Consider the following 17,882-nt stretch of genomic DNA (forward strand, 5'->3'; position numbering starts at 1 on the left):
AAGCGAGGCCCGGCTCGCCCGGCGTCCGGCCCAGCCGCATCCCGCCGCCGTCCCCGCGGGCCAGTCCGGGCCTCGGGGCCGCTCGGGGCCGGCGCTGGGCTGAGGCTGAGGCGGCGCGCGGGCCTGGCCGGGGCGGCGCGCGGGAGAAGCGCGAGGGGTTGGGGGGAGCCGCCGGCCGCCCCTGCCACACAGGCAAAGCTTCGTGGCGCCCTCGGCCCCCGCCTTCGGAGCGGGGCGGGGCCGGGGCTTTCCTCGCCGCGATTGGCCAGCCCCCCCCCCGATTAGCAGCTCGGCCCCGTCGGCTTGACGCGGGGAGCGGGGAGGGCGAGGGTGGAGGGTGGGGGGCAGAACCCGAAAGTTTCGCGGGGCAGGAAAGCGGGGCGACCTCACTTTGCCGAGCGGCGCCCCGGAAGAAGGAGCTCGGGCGGAGGGAGCCGCGAAAGAGGCGGGGAGGAGACGCCGAGGGGGCAGCCGAGAGCGCCCGGACCTTCCCCGCGCAAGCCGAGACCCCGAGCCTCCCCAGCCGCGCGCCGGGCCAGCAGGCTGAGCAGGGAGAGTCGCCGCCGCCGCCGCCGCCGTTGCTGCCGCTGCCGCCGCCCAGCCGATGGCCACCTAGGAGGGTCCTGCCGGGGGCGGAGGGGAGGGGAGGGGAGGGAGCCGCCCGCTTCTTAGTCCGAAAGCCTCCCGCAGCGCCCGCCGGTTGTCGGGAAGAGCAGCCGCCCCGCCGCGCCGACGTCCCCGCTTTGCTGCCTCGCCCGGACCAGCCCCGCGGACATGGACACGCACACCCGGTGGAAACGGCGGAGCTGGCTGAACCGGCCCGGGAGCCTGGCGCTGCTCCTGCTCGCCGCCCTCGCCCGCCCCAGTCGCGCAGGTAAGAAGCCCCGGAGCATCCCCGGCGGCCTTCAGCCCGCGGCCCGGCGGGACCCCGCGCCTCGCCTGCCTTGCTCGGAGCGGGGGGCGGGCGGTGGGGGGGGTTCAGGGAGAACTCTTCGGCGGCGGCGAAGGAAGGAAGGCGGGAGGGAGGGAGGAGGGTGCGAGAAGCGCTTCCTCGGGAACGGAAAAGCCTTTTCCTCCCCTGCACCGATCCCTCCGCTTTGCAACGGTCTCTTTGTGGCGGACAGGAGCTCTGTGCCGGTTGCTGCAAACTTTCTTCCTGGGGACCGTCCGAAACTTTGCAAACGGGGAGGATCTTAGTCTGCGGACGCCCCCATGTGCCGCCTCCGCGCCTCGGGGGGACCCGGCGCTGCCCTGGAGGAGCGAGGGGCCGCGGCTGAGACGCCTGGAAAAAACGGGGTTCCCATCTGGCCGTCGGTCGGCTGCTCTCGGGTGAAAAAACCCTCCCGGTGCTCGTTTCGCCTCTGCCGCCCAGGAGGGACGAGAACTGGCCTTCTCCCCCCATTGTTGAGCGTGGATTGAAGTCCCTTTTTTTCACCTTTTAAAGCTAGATTGCCAAGGTAGCGATCCGAAAATGCTCGGAGGTATCATCCCCGTTAAGCGTGGTTTCTGGGACGCCTGGCCTGTTTCTATATTCCTGTAGCAAAAGCAACCGAGCAGGACATCGTGACATGGTGTAAAATACCCAGGGGCTTAACACGGAATCGGGAGACCTCAACAAATGACAGAAATGGAAGTAAACTGGGAAAATGCAGCACCTTCGCCTGCTTATTCTGAAGCTGGCATTCATAAAGATTTGGGGTTGAGGTAGTTGGATGAAAAGTTGGGGATTAAACAAAGTTCTCTGCACTTTGTGGGAAATAAAAGACTGATACCAAAGGGTTTCCCCCAAATCTGAACCTCCAAATTTTTCTGAGCAGGAAAGAGAATGAGAGTAGTTTGTATGTGCCTCTCAGCTACTGTGGCACCCAAACTTTACCCAGCGCGCCACAGAGAGATGCACAGGGCTCCATGCCAGTGGAATCTCCCTTATGGCTCACTCGCAGGTTGGCAGTGCCACTCAGCTTTGCAAGCATAGGCGGCTGACCTCATAACTGGCCTCTGTGTCCCAAGAGCTGACCAGTCTGGGGTGGTTTCGCTGCTGGCCTAGTCTGCCTTCGTGTTTCGAGAGAGGCGCTGCCCGGAAGCTCTGAGGAAGGGGACGCGGCTTGACAAACTTTGCAAAGCCAGGACTGCCTTGGTAGCCAGCGCGGAAGCAGAGCTGCTCCGAGGCAGGCATAGATCCCCAGTGGGAATTGGCACCCACAAAGCGTCTTTGAAGATCTGACCCCAGAAAGTTTAAATGGCCAACTCCGCAAAGGATCTCCAGGACTTTGCCAATAAGTGTTGCAGTTAATATCTCTTTAATCTATAGACGGTTTCATTTGAATCGGAGTTTTCCGTCCAGAGTGTGTTTTGTATAGATTCCATTCATTATTTAGAGTTGGTGATAAATGTTTGCCGTCTTTCCAAGCAATTTGATGGTTTTATGCTGTTCTGTAGGCCAAGGAGTGCCAGCTGCCAGCTTTCTGAAAGGCTAGGGACACAGTTGCCGTGACCTGTGAGCACATCTCCACCCCCCGCCCCATCCCCAGTGGCTGCAGAGGCTTGGCTATTCTCTGCCTCCCCACAAACTGATAAGAAACCTCCAGGTGGGCTCAGGTGTGCAACTGTTCAGGTAGATATGGAGGTGCCAGCTAGTAGCAAGGCCAAGTGCGGGGAATCTGAGCATGCCCGGCGGGTCCCCCTCCTGTACCGTTTGGGGATCACGGGGTTACTGGTGGGGGCATTGGCACCCCCTCTTGCGCTTGGGGACACTGTGGCTGCCCCCTTCAAAAGGAGAGAGGGTGTGTGTGATTTCCCCACAGGATTTCATTGGCTTTACTCTGAAGTCTGAGCTCAGGTATCATGCTTGCAGGAGCCTTTAAAAAAAGGAGGGGGGGTCTGCTTCCCTAACAGTCCTTGGCTTAAGTTTGGGGAGCCCTGTTTTGTGGGTTTGGTGAGATCTTGAATTCATTACCTTGCATGCCATGTGGATTTAGCTAATGGAATCTCACCCTGATGAAAGATGAATGTATTAAGAGAAGAGAGCTGGAAGGGACCTTGGGAGGCCTTCTAGCCCAACCCTCGGCTCAAGCAGGAGACCTTGTACGGATTCAGATATCCTCAGTCGGTCAGGGTGATGAAGTGAGAAGGGGAGGCCGTTGTGCCTTTTGCTCTGACAGGAGAAGGGCTGAGGCTGTCGGGACTTGGGCTGGGCAGCAGGCCACCTTCCATCTTGCCCTGGAGATGAACCACAGCTGCCTCCTAACAAGAGCCACCGGGGGCTCTTCCATTTGCCAGGCCTTGTCCCATCGTTGCCCGGAGTTCAGGAGGTTATCGTCGGCTGTGCCTGGGGCAGACCGGGCAGCGAAAGAGAGGGGAAGAGATTCCATCCTGGATCCAAGTTGGGCAGGGATCCCAGCTTCCAGGACTGATGGCCTGGGAAGGGATCAGGCGAGGGTCTGGAAGGGATGACGAGGGGGAAGAAGGCTTGGCTGCGCTCCCTCCCTCTCACTCTTTTTCCAGTGCTGGGTTTTCCTGCCATGACATTCTTGCCCCTTGGCCTCCTTGGAGGCCTCTGGCTGGATCTGGAAAAATCTTGGAGGAGGAATTCATTCTGGAGTGGACATCAGGATCCATTTTGCATTATACAAGTCACACCAGAGATTTCAAAGAGCCAGAAGTTGTTTATTCTGGAGCTGGTGAGTGCTCTTTTTTTTGGACTGGAAGAGTGGCCCCACCCAGCCCCGGAGTGCCTGGCTCAAGGCCGGCCAGCAAGTCTCCCAGATGCATTGGGGTTGAGCTGGGGGGAGGCTGCTTCGCTGCAAGAAAGCTGAACCCCCACCCCCACCCCCCCGAGCGCAGCAGCCTGGCTCCAGGCATTTCCCCCATCTAGCAAAATGGGTGATGTAATAGTTCTGCTATGACTTTCCATAGTTCCACTAGTGAAGTTGGGTTGCATCATGGCTCTTTGTCTCCTAGACCTTGCAAGGGGGGGGGAGCAGTTGCAGGAGAAAGGCCCCCTTTTTGGCTTTGGAAGGCAGTCATGCAACCGTCTTCCTCCTCTGGTTGATCATTGTTGCCCCACGCCAGAGGTCTCCAAACTTGGCAACTTTAAGACTGGTGGATTCAACTCCCAGAATTCCTCAGCCAGCAGGTGGTCCTGCAAATAAACCAGGCCAGGTAGCATGAAGGGCTTTACAGGTGAATTAAGTTGCATTGACAGAGGGATACAATCAAGGTCAAGGGAGGTATTAATACCGTTCTATAAAGCCTTAGAACAGCGGTCCCCCAACTTGGCAACTTTAAGACTTGTGGACTTCAACTCCCAGAGTTCCTCAGAGTTGAAGTCCACAAGTCTTACAAGTTGCCAAGTTTGGGGTCCCCTGCCCCACGCCATGGCTGCACTGCTCCCAATTCTGGGATTTTGCAGTGATCCTGGCCTGAGGTACAAGGGGCTGCTGCATGTGATCAGCCGGGGAGCCTCTCTCCACCTGGTGGCTTTTCTGCAGGGGGACGAGCGGATCCTGCATTTGCAGCCCCCTCCCCAGCAGAGTTCCAGCCTCTGGCATCACCCTGAAAAGAGCAGTGCGACAGTGTTCGATCCAAGGCAGACGGCGGGCCTAGGAAATCGACTGAGTGGCACTCACTTAAGCTGCCTTTGCTACTTTCAGGCCAGCTTGAAAAAGGAAGTGGAATGAAGAGAAACAAGGCTGGTATTCTTTTGGGGGGCTTCTGCTGTGTGCCAGAAATCCAGATGTGGGAGATGAAAGGCTGGAAGCAGGCATGGATGTGACCTCATGCGCAGGAGTAGCGGCTCAGGATGGTTGCCATTTTCCAAGGTCCCTCAGCTCCGTTTGCGTCGGGAGCATCGTACCACAACAGTCCAGAGCGTCCAGCTTCCCTGGAAAGCAAGTGGCCCAAATGTTTTCTAAGGTTTCTAAGGCAGGAGGATGTTCAGACCAAGATCTTGGTTAAGTTAAGCTTGCCTTTCTTCGATACAGATGTGGGAGCTCCGTCGCTGGAAGCTTTCAAGGAGAGACTGGGCTGCCATCTGTCAGAAATGGGGTCGGGTCTCCTGCTGGGTGGGGGGATTTGGACTAGATGCCCCACAGGGTCTCTTCCAACTCGGTTAGTCTGTTAGAGTAACTGAGTCTTGGGACCTGGGAGAGAACTCCAGCGAAACTCCTGGGAAATTGATAATGTTCTGCAGAAAATTCAGTCTTGCCTACAAAAACAGAACACAGGACATTCTGAGAATAAGCCAAGACTTTTGAAACTGTTCATTTTTTCCCATTGATATTCAGCAGAATGGTTTTTTTCTGTCTTTATCTTTATGGAAAGGTTCATTTGCTTTTGACTGTTCCACATCCAAACTATGACATTTGGAACCGAACATTCCTGGCTAATTAGAATAGCAAAGAGACTTCACAGTGCTTGTTGGCTTTTGGCAAAGGGGGGCCCTTCTCCCCCCCTTCAGTTTCCCAACGTTTGGTGGCTCTGCTGCTGTTGGCGGAGCCGGTCATTCCTGAGAAGCGAAGTGATATCTGTCCATCACTCCGGTCCAGAGCCAGGCGGGAAATGATTTCTAGATGCCCCAGCTAAGTGCTCAATGGGAGGGGCCAGCACTGAGGATGCAGCCCTTCAGAACTGGGTCCCTGGGCCAACATTGTGGAAGATTGGCGACATGTTAGTGGTGGGGGCTTCTTTTTTCTCTTTGGCAGACAAGAAATACTTTGCAGAAAGTTTTGTTTCACCAGCTGTGGCAATCTGTGAATTCTTCCCCATTTGCACTTAGAAACTATTTTAGCAGGCTTGGTGGGGTTTTAGATTAGATTAGATTAACAGAGTTGGAAGGGACCTTGGAGGTCATCTAGTCCAACCTGCCCCTCCCCCCCAAGCAGCAGACCCTGCACCATCTCTGACATATGGCATCCCAGTCTCTTCTTGAAAGCCTCCAGGGATGAAGCTCCCACAACTTCTGAAGGCAACTTCTGTTCCATTAGTTGATGGTTCTCCTTGTCAGAAAAATTCTCCTTATTTCCAGGTTGAATCTCTCCTTGTTCAGTTTCCATCCATTGTTCCTTCTCTGGCCTACAAGTCCCTTGTAAAACAGCTTGACCCCCTACTCCTCTCTGGGGCAGCCCCTCAAATATTGGAAGGCTCCTCTCCTGTCTCCCCTAGTCCTTCTCTTCACCAGACTAGCCAGGCCCGGTTCCTGCAACCGTTCATCGTATGTTTGAGCCTCCAGTCCCCTGATCATCCTGGTTGCTCTTCTCTGCACTTTTTCTAGAGTCTCAACTTCTTTTTTATAGTGTGGTGACCCAAAGTGGATGCAGGACTCTAGGTGTGGTCTTACTAGGGCTTTATAGAGTGGTATTAGTACCTCCCTTGATCTTGATTGTATCCCTCTGTTAATGCAGTTTAGGATTGCATTGGCTTTTTTGGCCGCCGCTGCACATGGCTGGCTCTTATTTAGCTGGTTGTCCACTAAGAGTCCAAGATCCCTCTCACAGTTACTGATATTGAGCCTGTATGTTTCTTTTTGCTTTTTCTTGCCTAAGTGTAAGACTTTACTTTTCTCCACATTAAATTTCATGTTGTTGGAGAGGGCCCAGTGTTCAATCTAATAAAATGACATGGCTATCTTGTGAATCAAATCGTTACGATAAAGAGGGTAAGACCAGCTCTCTAATCTGACACCTGCAAAGGGGCTGGAAGGGGGAAGCAATGGTTGCATGCTAGAAGCCCTGTCTCCTGAACTCAGACCTTCTCACCAAGGGGCCACTGATCTGAGTTCAGGTTCTTGACCAGACATTGCTCAGCCAGATTCCCGTCCTGCCTGAAAAGATGCTTAACAGAGGCAGTCACTGTCTCAAGTTGTGACCAAGTCTGAGAGTTCCTGGGCCTTTCATTATATATATACTCTTTGCTCCTTCTCAGTTTAAGCAAGTGGCAAAAGCCCACCCTGAGTCTGAACCTCAGCCTGAACCCAGGTCCCAAGAATTCAAATGTGTTAAATACATAAATAAGACCCTATGGATTGCATATATTTATTTGCATATTTTTTTGTATATATTTATATATACAAAACTGGCCTTGGTGCTGGCCAATTCCAGCCTGACTCTGGGGGGCTCACAATACACAAATACAAATAAATAAATAGAAATATAGTGAGGGAAAATAGCAAGCAGAAGATACCAAGAATCTAGGAAAAGATTAAATAAACCCATAGGGCATAAAGTAGATAATCTAAGTGGAATATCCAAATAGAAGAGAGCCAGAACATCTCTGAATTCCAGATGCTGGGATTCTGATAGTGAGAGCAGTCCACCCCTGGAACAGAAGCTGCCTTCAGAAGTTGTGGGAGTTTCATCCCTGGAAGCTTTCAAGAAGAGGCTGGGCTGCCATCGGTCAGAAATGCTGTAGACCCTACACCAAGGATCTTCAAACTTGGCAAGTTTAAGACTTGTAGATTTCAACTCCCAGAATTCCTGAGCTAACATGACTGGAGGAGGAATTCTGGGAGTTCAAGTCCACAAGACTTAAATCTGTCAAGTTTGAAGACCCCTGCCCTACACTGTATGGTCTGCTTAGACTGGGTTGGACTACTAGATGACCTACAAGGTCTATAAACCCTACAACCCAACTCTGTTAATCTCTGTATCAGGAATATATGTGGTATTCCACATATATTCTGCCTTCTGGCAACTGGATGTTCACAAGACTACTTTCCATAGCCTAAGGCTCTCTGGTTGCTTCAGATTCTTCTCCCATCATCCGTTATCTAGGGTGGCTGCAGTTGATAGGTGTTGACATCAATCACCAAATGGAGAGAGGAAGGTTGGGAAACCTCTGACCCAGCTGGGCAATTCTTGCATGCAGATAAACTTGACCCTAATTTGGTTGAGAGGGTTAGGGTTTATAGGGTGGTGTTCATGGTGGAAAGGATGTACGTCTCTCGATGTTACCTCTGAAATCTTCAAGATTGTTCAGACTGATATAAGCAAGGCCAGGAATATAACTTCATTATTTTGAGGTCTTTGAGAGCAGCATCCATTTTAAATAAATACAGGAGCCCAAAGTCACAACGGAGCCCAAAATCTCTGCTGCTAAGTGAGACAGTTGTTAAGTGAATTGTCAACTCATAAAACATTCCTATGCCTGTTTTAGTAGTTGCCATAAGAAAAAAATGGGGGCGGGGAGAGAAAGGAAATTTGGCAGAGCAGTGCATCAGTTTGGAAGCGAAAGTACATTCCAACTCTTTATCTTTAAAAGGTTGTAACTAAAATACCAGAGTTTTTGCCTGTGAATGTGTGTGTGTGTGTGTATGTTTTGTGTGTATGTATGTATATGTGAATATATATATATCCGTGTGTGTGTATATGTATGTATATATGTATATAGTTTCTGTTACTACAACATAAAACATCATGATTTCAACAGCATTTTTTGACACCCATACAGGTTTTTATCTTATATATCTTAACACATTGTATTTACATTTATCTAATATTGAATAATGATTTTCTATAATTGTTATTCTTATATTCTTATATATATTACATATTACATATTTACATTTTACTTTCTGAAGGCTTCTGACGGTTAAATTTCTTGTCTTATTTCTTGTTCTGTTTGCTACCCAACCCAGATTCATACCATTTATTCCAGATTAAAAAAATATTCAGAGTCTTCTCTTTCTTTCAGTTTCAGTGTTAACATGTTCATTTCAGCACTTTCCATTATTTTTTGTAATATTAATTCTTCATTGGTAATATTAGGAGTTTTCCATACTTGTGCAAAAGCTATTCTGGTGGCTGTTGTGATATGTAGCAATAGATACTTTACTTCTTTGGGGATTCGATCTTTGATAATTCCTAGAAGAAAGGTATCCGGTCTGAGCTCAGTCTGATGACCAGTAATCTCTTGTAACTAGTTTTTAATATATTTAATTGGAGAATGTGATTGATGACACCTGGCCTGTGAATGGGCTCAATTGGAGAATCTGGTTGATGACACACCCAGGGGGGAAACAGGGTCACAGGGGACTGTAAATGATGTAGGCCAGGAGTTGGCTTCATACAGGGCAGGGCCGGCATGTCGCCTTCCACAAATCCTTTGAAGCTTTTTGAAGTTGGGCTTGAGAATCATGATTTAATTAGGGCGATTGCTGGAATCCCGACACGAATTTTGCCCCATTTTATGACCTTTTTGCCCCAGTTGTTCAGTGAATCACTGCAGTTAACACGGTTGTTAAGTGAATCTGGCTTGCCCATTGACTTGGTTTATCAGAAGATCTGAAAAAGGGGATCACATGACCCCAGGATGTGGCAACTGTTGTAAGTATAAGTCAGTTGTGCCTGAATTTTGATCACATGACCATGAGGATGTTGCAACGGTCATAGTGTGAAAACCGGTCATAAGTCACTTTTTCCAGGACTGATGTAACTTTGAATGGTCACTAAATGAACTGTTGTCATGGACTTCCTGGACAGGATAACCAGCAGCAAGGAAGGCCTTGTTGGAGGACATCTGCTCATTGCTTTTGGGGGGAAAAGAACTTGTGTTGTGGTCCATGGGCTAAACTGCGGAGCCCAACAGGATGTGAATATAAACGAGGTTGGAAAAATGCTACTTTTTTTTGCCTTAAGCACAGAAAAAGCAGCATGAAACCCTAAGAGATTTAACAGATTTAACATATTAACAAAGTTGGAAGGGATCCACCCAAGCAAATTCTCCACCTACATCATTTCTGACAGATGGGAGCCCAGTCTCTTCTTGAAAGCCTCCAGTGATGAAGCTCCCACAACCTCCGAAGGCAAGCTCTTCCATTGAATATAGAAAACCAGAGTTGGAAGGGACCTTGTAGGTCATCTAGTCCAACCCCACACCCAAGCAGGAGACCATACACCCATTTCTGACCGAGGGCAGCCCAGCCTCTTCTTGAAAGTCTCCAGTGATGAAGCTCCCACAACTTCTGAAGGCAACTTCTGTTCCTTTTGTTAAATGTTCTCCCTGTCAGGAAATTCCTCCTTATTTCCATGTTGAATCTCTCCTAGTTCAGTTTCCATCCATACATTCATTTTGGTGCTCTTACCTTTAAATGCATTTTTTTGACAGTTTTGTCTACTATGTATAGCTTTTGCGAACATTTTCTCATGATGTAATTTATTTTGCAAATTTGTTCAGAATATATGTATTTTTGGGGTGGATTGTTCCTGAATATGCATTTCAAAGGCGCATAACAAATTTTGGACAACTCCACATTTTAATTGAGAATTAAGTTTTGGTTTGTGTACTAGGTTTTTTTTAAAATGTGAAATTAAATGCTTACTTTTGGTCTCGCATTGTTAATCTGCAATGGGGTTGAACATGTTTTGTGGTTGTGGGCCATCAAAAGCTGCTATCACATCCAGGACAAAGCCAGATTTGACAATCAGGCTGGGCTTCTTAATAAATTTAGGCTTAATTTCTGAGCTAAACTACCTGGATCTGGTTGCTGGGAATCAAGCTTGGTGCAAATGTAAGACCATGAATGGAAAAAAATGGGCCATCTTTGGATTTTGCTGGCCATCCCTCCTAGTAGTTGTGAACAACTCAGAACGGACTTAGGGCATCCTCTCTTCTCATCCACGTAGAACTCACACTTTTGGGAGATGGGGTTAACTTAACGACCTCCACCCTTTTCAGTTCCATTTCTCAGGATCGTTGTGTTGTGGCAGCAGGTGTGGACAGCTGAGGTCTCGGAGAGTGAGGACTCAGGTGAGGGGCCTGCGTGTGATGCAGGGATGGGGCCAGGACCATCAGGGAGTGGAGTGCTGCCTTCGGAAATTGTGGAGGCTGGCAGCAGTGATGCAGAGGCCCCTGGGGAGCCTGGGCCCAGTGCATGTGTGTGCAGGGCTGCTCGAAGGAAAGTGCAGCTGCAGCAGCACGGGCAACTTGGGAGTAAGGCTGCAAGGTGACGGCCCCTCCCTTAAGGGATAAAAGCCAGCCCTCAGAGGTGGGAGTTCTTTGCAGGAAGCAAAGAAGTTCTTGCACTTCAAGCCTTGTGGACGTTTGGACTATCCTGGTTTGTGTTTGGAGACTTTGTTTTGAATATTTCTTGGCAACTTAATCTAGTGCTTTTGGCAGCCTTGCACAACCTTAGCAAGGCTCATTCTTATCAGAGACAATTAGTTTTCAGAGCCTTTTAACTGTGAATGAACGGAATTTGCAGAGAAGCATTAAAAGGTTTTGCTTTTACCTCTGTTGGAGTTTGTTTCCTTGGAACAAGGTCTGGGTCAGAACACGCTGTGATGATTTAGCAGGTTTCCTGGCAGGGCCAGGGGTGGCTTTCTTGGCAGGCTGCCCTGTTTTGGATTCTGCTGTTACCCACACTTATCCACACTTGAACCAAGCAGTTGGGTGGGCTTGTGGATTCGGTGGCTTTATCGGTTCTCTTTTCTCCGGAGGTGATTTCTCTTCTCCCATCTTCTCCCTGGGCGGTACTTGTTGGAAGCTTGGTCGGTGACCACTTCTTTGGCCAAGACATACCACTCGTGCAGGGTTGGGCGGGGGTTGTAAATGTCGCTGTTCAGCTGATGAGGAAGTCTTGCAGTCGGTTATTGAGCCTGCCTGCCAGGTCACGGAATTCTTCAGTGTACTTGGCGATCCCCCTGCAACCCTGGTGGATGGTTGATGCGTTCCCTTTCTTTGTGATCAGCTGGGGTCCTCAAATCGCCACCAGGATGCCACCACGAAGCGGCTGAAGCTCCTTAGCTCAGGGGCATTTTCATTGCGAAGCGTGGCCATCCGGTGAGCGGCAGCTCCTTCAAGCGCCAGGGTGATGCTTCCGTAGGTATTTTGGGCCCATATTCCTGCATGTGGGCCAAGAAGAACCCCAGTTTCTGGGACTCCCCATCAAATTTCACCCCGAGGGATGGGCTCTTCTAACTCTTTGGCTTCGCCTGGGCAGCTCTGGTGTCCTCCCTCGGTGCTGTTCCCGCACCTGTAGACATGGCGGCAACAGTTGTTGAAGCACCTGACATGGTGGCCCCGGGCGAAGTCCTCCCTTCCTTGTCTTCCACTTGAGTCTGCTGGGCCTGGCTTGGGGTGTCTTGGCAGGGGGGGCTCCTGAGCCTAGAACGTTTGGAAGGCATCCATCACAGCTTGCTTCGTCAGCTGGTCAGCATGGCCGGGTTCTCTGCCTTCCTCCTCCTCCTCCTCCTCTTTGGGCTCTTCCAGCTCCAACTGCCACTCCCGTCCCCGGGTCTGCGGCTGCCATGGATGAGAGTTATGACCTTGGCCCATCCTTCCCAGTCGTCCTTCTTCCCGATGCCCATGGGCCACCTGGTTCTCGATGAGCCCCCCAGGCCTCTGTTCTCCTCCGTCCACTCGTAGAGGTCTTCACCTGCTTTGACCCGGTCCTGCTGTTTCCTGCCCCCCCAACTACCTAAGATGCACAAGGAGAAGACTCTTGGGTCCAGCTGCTCAGGTCTGATCTGGACCTGGGAGTTGATTGCCTGGTTCGTGCGGGGCCCCATCAGGTCAGCAGCTGGTTGGGAGCTGCCTCTCAGCTCAGCTTTTGAGAAGACATGGCCGTGCAGGTGCAGACCCCCGAAGGTAGCTCCCTCTCCCCTGGGCCCCTTCAGAATAGGTGGGCTTTCCTGGATTCCAGGTGTGGCTTGAGTTGGCCCTCCCTCCGCACCCAGCGGCCTGCCTCCGACTTGCTGGCTGAATTCAGAGTCAAAGGCTGGGAAGAAAGGAGGGCTCGGGGAACGCTGGCCCAGGATGCAGCCATGTGGGGAAATCGGTCGAGGTGGAGAGCAGAAACAAGAAAAGGAACAAGGTTGAGGCTTCTTGGGGGTGAACCCAGAGTCCGAAAGTGCCCCAGAGGTTGAATTAGGCCTTGCAGTAATGAAGTTTAAGCTCACCAGCTTTGGATGTTAAGATTTCTTGAGTAAAACATAAATAGAGTTGTAGTACATACTATACAAATTCACTTAGTTCAGTGAGATTTCCTTCCAAAAAACCTGATTAGGTTGCACGAGAAAGAAACAATTTCACATTAACTTTCTGGGCAGTAAATCCTTTGGAACCCACAGGGCTTACAAAGTAAATTCCACGAGAGCATGTGCAGAAGGTTCTTTTTAACGTTTCCCCTGAAAATTGAAAAGAGATGTTAAGTGAAATCATTTCCATGGGTTCTTTTCCAGGGCTGAGTTTTATTTTATGAGGGAAATACTGTACCTTAGATGTTCCAGTTAGACTTGAGGATAAAAGCAGATGGTTTCGACATCACAGGAAAAAGTTTCAAGAAAAGAGTGCGTTATTCTCCAAAAAATAAATAAATAAATAAATAAAATGACATTTTTGTGGCAAGACATAGAGCAACAAAATATAGCTTCATAATTGGAAACAGCTCTTCTTTGAATAAGTCAGTAGCCAGCCTTCTCCAAACCTATGCGGGGCCCAGAGAAGAACATGCGTGACCAGGAGAAATACAATTAAATAAAACCCAAGGGTTCAAGTCTATCTGCTTTGGCTAAAACATGGCAATAGAACTCACCCTCTGGGTTTACTTACATCCCGCTTTTCTAATGTATCTCGCTCCAGTCAACAACAGCACAAATTTCTATGGAGATTCTCAGTTATCCAGGTCATGGTTGTCCCAAAGGGGCTTTTTCAAGAGGCAACTGGACTTTTTTTGCTTTTTGTTTCAAGACATTTGACTTCTCATCCAAGAAGCTTCTTCAGCTCTGAAGAAGCTTCTTGGATGAGAAGTGAAACTTCTTCAAAGGAAAAAAAAAACAACAACAGAAAATCTACTCGCCTCTTGAAAAAGTCCCTTTTTCAGCACAAGTATTACTTTGGATTTTGTCCTTGGTCTAAATTTGGTATCGCTGATGATAAACAGATTCAACTTGGATGTTTTCTGAAGTGCCAGGCCAAGCTGAACCAAATCCTGCAATGTGGAAACACTGGCTGGCCGTAGTTCCGAAGGCCTCCTGTTGCTTTATTCATCCCGGCGGCCTCAAAGCAGGGGTCAGCTTTGGAAGCCACGTTAGCGCCAGAAGCTTCCACGCTGCCACATTCTTGAGCGTGGGAAATTGGGAGGGGGGGGATTTCATGGAGCATATCTGGTTAGACGTAATGGCATTCTTCTTTAAAGTCAAGGTCCTGTACCTGGCTGAGGAGGAGGAGGAGGAGTAGCAGAGGGGATGTCTCAAGTTGGAATGGATGGTGGAATGGATGGGCATGTGATGGAAGAATGGGTGCAGCGGGTGGAATTGTAGTTTTTTTTGCTTATTGGAGGAAAACCCGGAACTTTCAGAGTCAGGTTTTCCCAGATCTGCCGGTATGGCTACTGTGATAAAAGGAACTTTGAGAAAATGCCTGCCTTGCAGTTTTTAAGTGGAATTGGGGTTTTCTGGAACCCTGGGAGCAGGTCATAGAACATAGAATAAGAGAGTTGAAGGGACCTTGGAAATTTCTAATCCAACCCCCTGCTTAAGCAGCAGAACCCTTCCAGGCAAGTAACTGTCCAATCAATCTCTTCTCAAAAACCTCCAGTGTTGGAGCACCCACAAATCATCCTATTGATTACTGTAATTGTTCTCACAATCAGGAAATTTCTCCTTAGTTCTAGGTTGGATGTCTCTGACAAGTTTTCTTTTTTCTTTTTTTTTTAGAAAAAACTTTATTAATTTTACTTTTTAAAAAACAACAACACAGCTACAAATTATATAGAACAAAAAGACAAACAGGTCTTGGCATAGGCCAAGAGGGAAAGAGAGGAAGGCTAGAGTAGGGAAAACAATTATAATAAAACCATACCAACACGACAAGAATTACAAGAACGGAGGATTTATAATTGATCAGTGGGTGTACCTTCAAATTCAAAGGAAATAGGATTGCATGGAGCAGAAACGTGGGTCGGAGCATCACCCTAGCAGAATGGGAAAAGATCTGGTCTCTGACAAGTTTCCATGGGTTACTTCTTGTCCTGCCCTCCGGGGCTTTGGAGAATAAATTGACCTCTTCTCTGTGATAGCTCCTGAAGAGCCAGAAGACACATTTCATGTCCACCTTAATTCTTCTTTTCAACAGGGTATGCATACCTAATTCCCTCCACCATTCATCATATGGTTTAGCCTTTTATCATCTTTGTTGCTCTTCTCTTCACACTTCTAGGATCTCATGTTTTTTTTGTTTGTCCTGTGGTGACTAGAAGTGCATGTAGTATTCCAGGTGTGGCCTTACTAGGACAGTATAAACTGGTATTATCCCTTCTCATGATCTTGATTGTTGATGCAGCCCATGTTCGGCAGCTGAAGTTGAAAAAAAAAAACATTAGGAAATAAAGATCAGGTAAGAGCCCGGGCGGGCAGGTGGGCCAAAACAGCAGCAGACATAGAACCGGTTCTATGTCTGCTGCTCTTCAGAGCTACCGGTTCTACAGGGGTGGACAGAACCGGTAGAAACCCACCCCTGGCCAGGTACTGCCTACTCTGTACCTGTGCATTTGGTTTTTCCTCAGGTTCAGGACTTTACTTTTCCCGCGACTGAATTGCACCTTGTTGGATGGGGCCTAATGCTCAAGTCTGTTAAGATCCTTCTGAATTTTGAGTCTACCTCCCAAAGTGTCAACAATTCCAGCCCCACCCCCGCTACCTCGGTGTCATCTACAAATTTGACAGGTTCTCCTTCTGTCTCCTCATCTAGATCATTCATGAAGATATTGCAGAGTACTGGGCCTAAGGCAGGACCTTTGGGGCTCCCAGTGCAGGCTTCCTCCATGTAGATGTATTTACACTTTGAGCGTGGTTGGTCAGGTAGTTACGAATCCATCTGGTGGTGATGCTGTTTATCCCACATTTTTCCATCTTATCAAGGAGTAGGTTGTGGCCTACTTTGTCAGGTGCCTTACTTAAGCCCAAGTATACCACAGCATTTTGCTGGTCCATTAATTTAGTCACTTTCTCAAAGAAGGCAATATGTTTGACATGATCTGTTTTTAACAAAGCCATGCTCATAACCATCTTGTTCATTTCTGGGTGCTCCCAAATGCACTGCCTGGTTAACTTTTCCAGGATTTTCCCAGGTATCGATGTCAAGCTGATTGGCCGATAATTTCCTGGATCCATTTTGTTCCCTTTTTTGTAGATTGGTGCCACCTCAGCTCTTTGCCCTCATTCCTCTGGGTTACAGGAGCTTTAGATGATCACATTCAGGGGGTCCTGGATTGTGTCTGGCAGCTGTAGGAAGGATTCTGCTCAGAGCCAGGTATGGGAAGACAGGTGGGCTGTCTCTCCCGCTTCTTTTGTTCAGGAGATGCGGTGCTAACAGAAGAGACTCTTTGTTGCTGTGGGTCGAACTATGGAGTCCTTGGTGCTCTCTGAGCTTGATTGTTTTCTTGCAGACATTTTATTACCCAACTAGGTAACATCATCAGTGCACTTGTATATGTTACCTAATTGGGTACCACAACATCTGCAAAAAACAACCAGGCTCAGAGAGCATTAAGAACCCCACATATATGGTCCTCCTGAGTTCAGAAGTAATCAGCAAGCTATGACAGATAAGAACCGTGGCTTCAACAACATGGCATTGTGTGGAATTCATATCAGACCTCCTGGAGAAGTCTAGGAATTGGACTTGGACCTTTGGCAGGGGAAACCGAGGGAGGGGGAGGCTTCATCCGGTGGTATCAAAGCACCGAAATAAGTGAACCCCAACCTCTTGGCGAGCTTATGGTTTAGATCTTCGCTTCTTTAGGATAGTTTCCCATGTAGTCTTCAAGAAATACACCCAAAGCAAGTGGGGAATGTAGTCTGGCTAGGTGAAACAACCCTTGACATCCGATGACAATTTTCCTTCCGATCAAGAAGAGAGGAAGAGAAGGAAGTGACCCCACTGCTGAGCACAGGAACTGTGAAGGAGGGAAAGGCGGAAGAGGAGCCAGTGTGAGTTTGTCACAAAGACCCGGAAATGGGCAGCAACCCGGCAGAAAAGTCTGGCTCTTATTTTTGGGCCGCAACATCCTCAGTTCAACCCCACCCCAGAGAGAATCCCCCCATTTTCTACAGGCCAGCAAGAAAGGCCACTTTGCTAGGAGAATGGCTCTTTCCACCAAAAATGGGGAAGGGAAAAAGTCCGTCCCGGAGAGGAGAGCCAGTAGGATTTTCTGTCAACAAGCGATGCAAAAACTATCCAAGAAAATCTCTTTAAAAAAATACGGCATCTGTCAGATTTCTCTAAGCTGCAGGGATTCTCAAATCTCTCTGGAGCCGCATTTGGGTTTTATGCACAGCACATCTGGCAGTCATTTCAGAAGCGCTGAGTCAGCAGAGGGCTCAGCCACTGGCACAGCTGCCCCCACAAATTCTATTTGTTTTGACCGTTAGTGGAGGCGAGATTGTACGGGAAGCTTTCTGATTTCCTTTCCACGGGGGTTGCCTGGGGTCTCCAGCACAGGGAGAGGGAGCTGGCTGGAAATGGAAAGTGGACCCGGGACCGACTGGGCCGTTGTTGCGGTCGCTTCTTCATTTTGTCCAGCCTGAAAAACAGCCTTGCAGATCTAGTTGGGCTTCTCTAAAAGTGATGTTTTTCAGCCTGAAAAAGAAAAAGGATGTCTCAGCGTTCCAAGTAACAACCTTCAAAAAGACTCCGAGAATATCGTCTTCCCAAAGATCCATTTTATTAGAGGTGTCATATTGGCACATGTGGGGAAAACTCGAATCCGAGAGCTCCCAGTTTCCCCTAGCCCAAAGAAAACCCAAAATCAACCCCTGCACCCAATAGTCCATCACATGGTCCAATCTTTACTTGGTTTCAACCGGAGACTATCCCCAGTCACTCTCCTCCAGGTGCAGGGTAACATGTCCTTGACTTTCCGAGAAAGGAATGTTGTGGCTGATCTT

At 49.1% G+C, this 17,882-nt stretch overlaps 1 protein-coding gene across 2 annotated transcripts in view; it reads left to right on the top strand.

Annotated features, from left to right (window-relative positions):
• The first annotated feature begins 340 nt into the window (after positions 1 to 340).
• COL5A1 (collagen type V alpha 1 chain) overlaps positions 341 to 17,882 on the top strand; it is a 250,402-nt gene continuing 232,860 nt past the window's right edge. Inside the window, exon 1 of one of the 2 annotated variants that reach the window (XM_026719149.2) lies at positions 341 to 874. In XM_026719149.2, coding sequence (XP_026574934.1) covers positions 775 to 874 — 100 coding nt within the window. In that variant the 5' untranslated portion in view covers positions 341 to 774. The remainder of the gene's footprint in view (positions 875 to 17,882) is intronic. The other variant, XM_087914298.1, reaches the window with a different exon arrangement.

Source organism: Pseudonaja textilis, chromosome 17 (genome assembly GCF_049901715.1).
Source record: "Pseudonaja textilis isolate UNSWEBS1 chromosome 17, rPseTex1.2, whole genome shotgun sequence".
Lineage (NCBI taxonomy): Eukaryota > Metazoa > Chordata > Lepidosauria > Squamata > Elapidae > Pseudonaja > Pseudonaja textilis.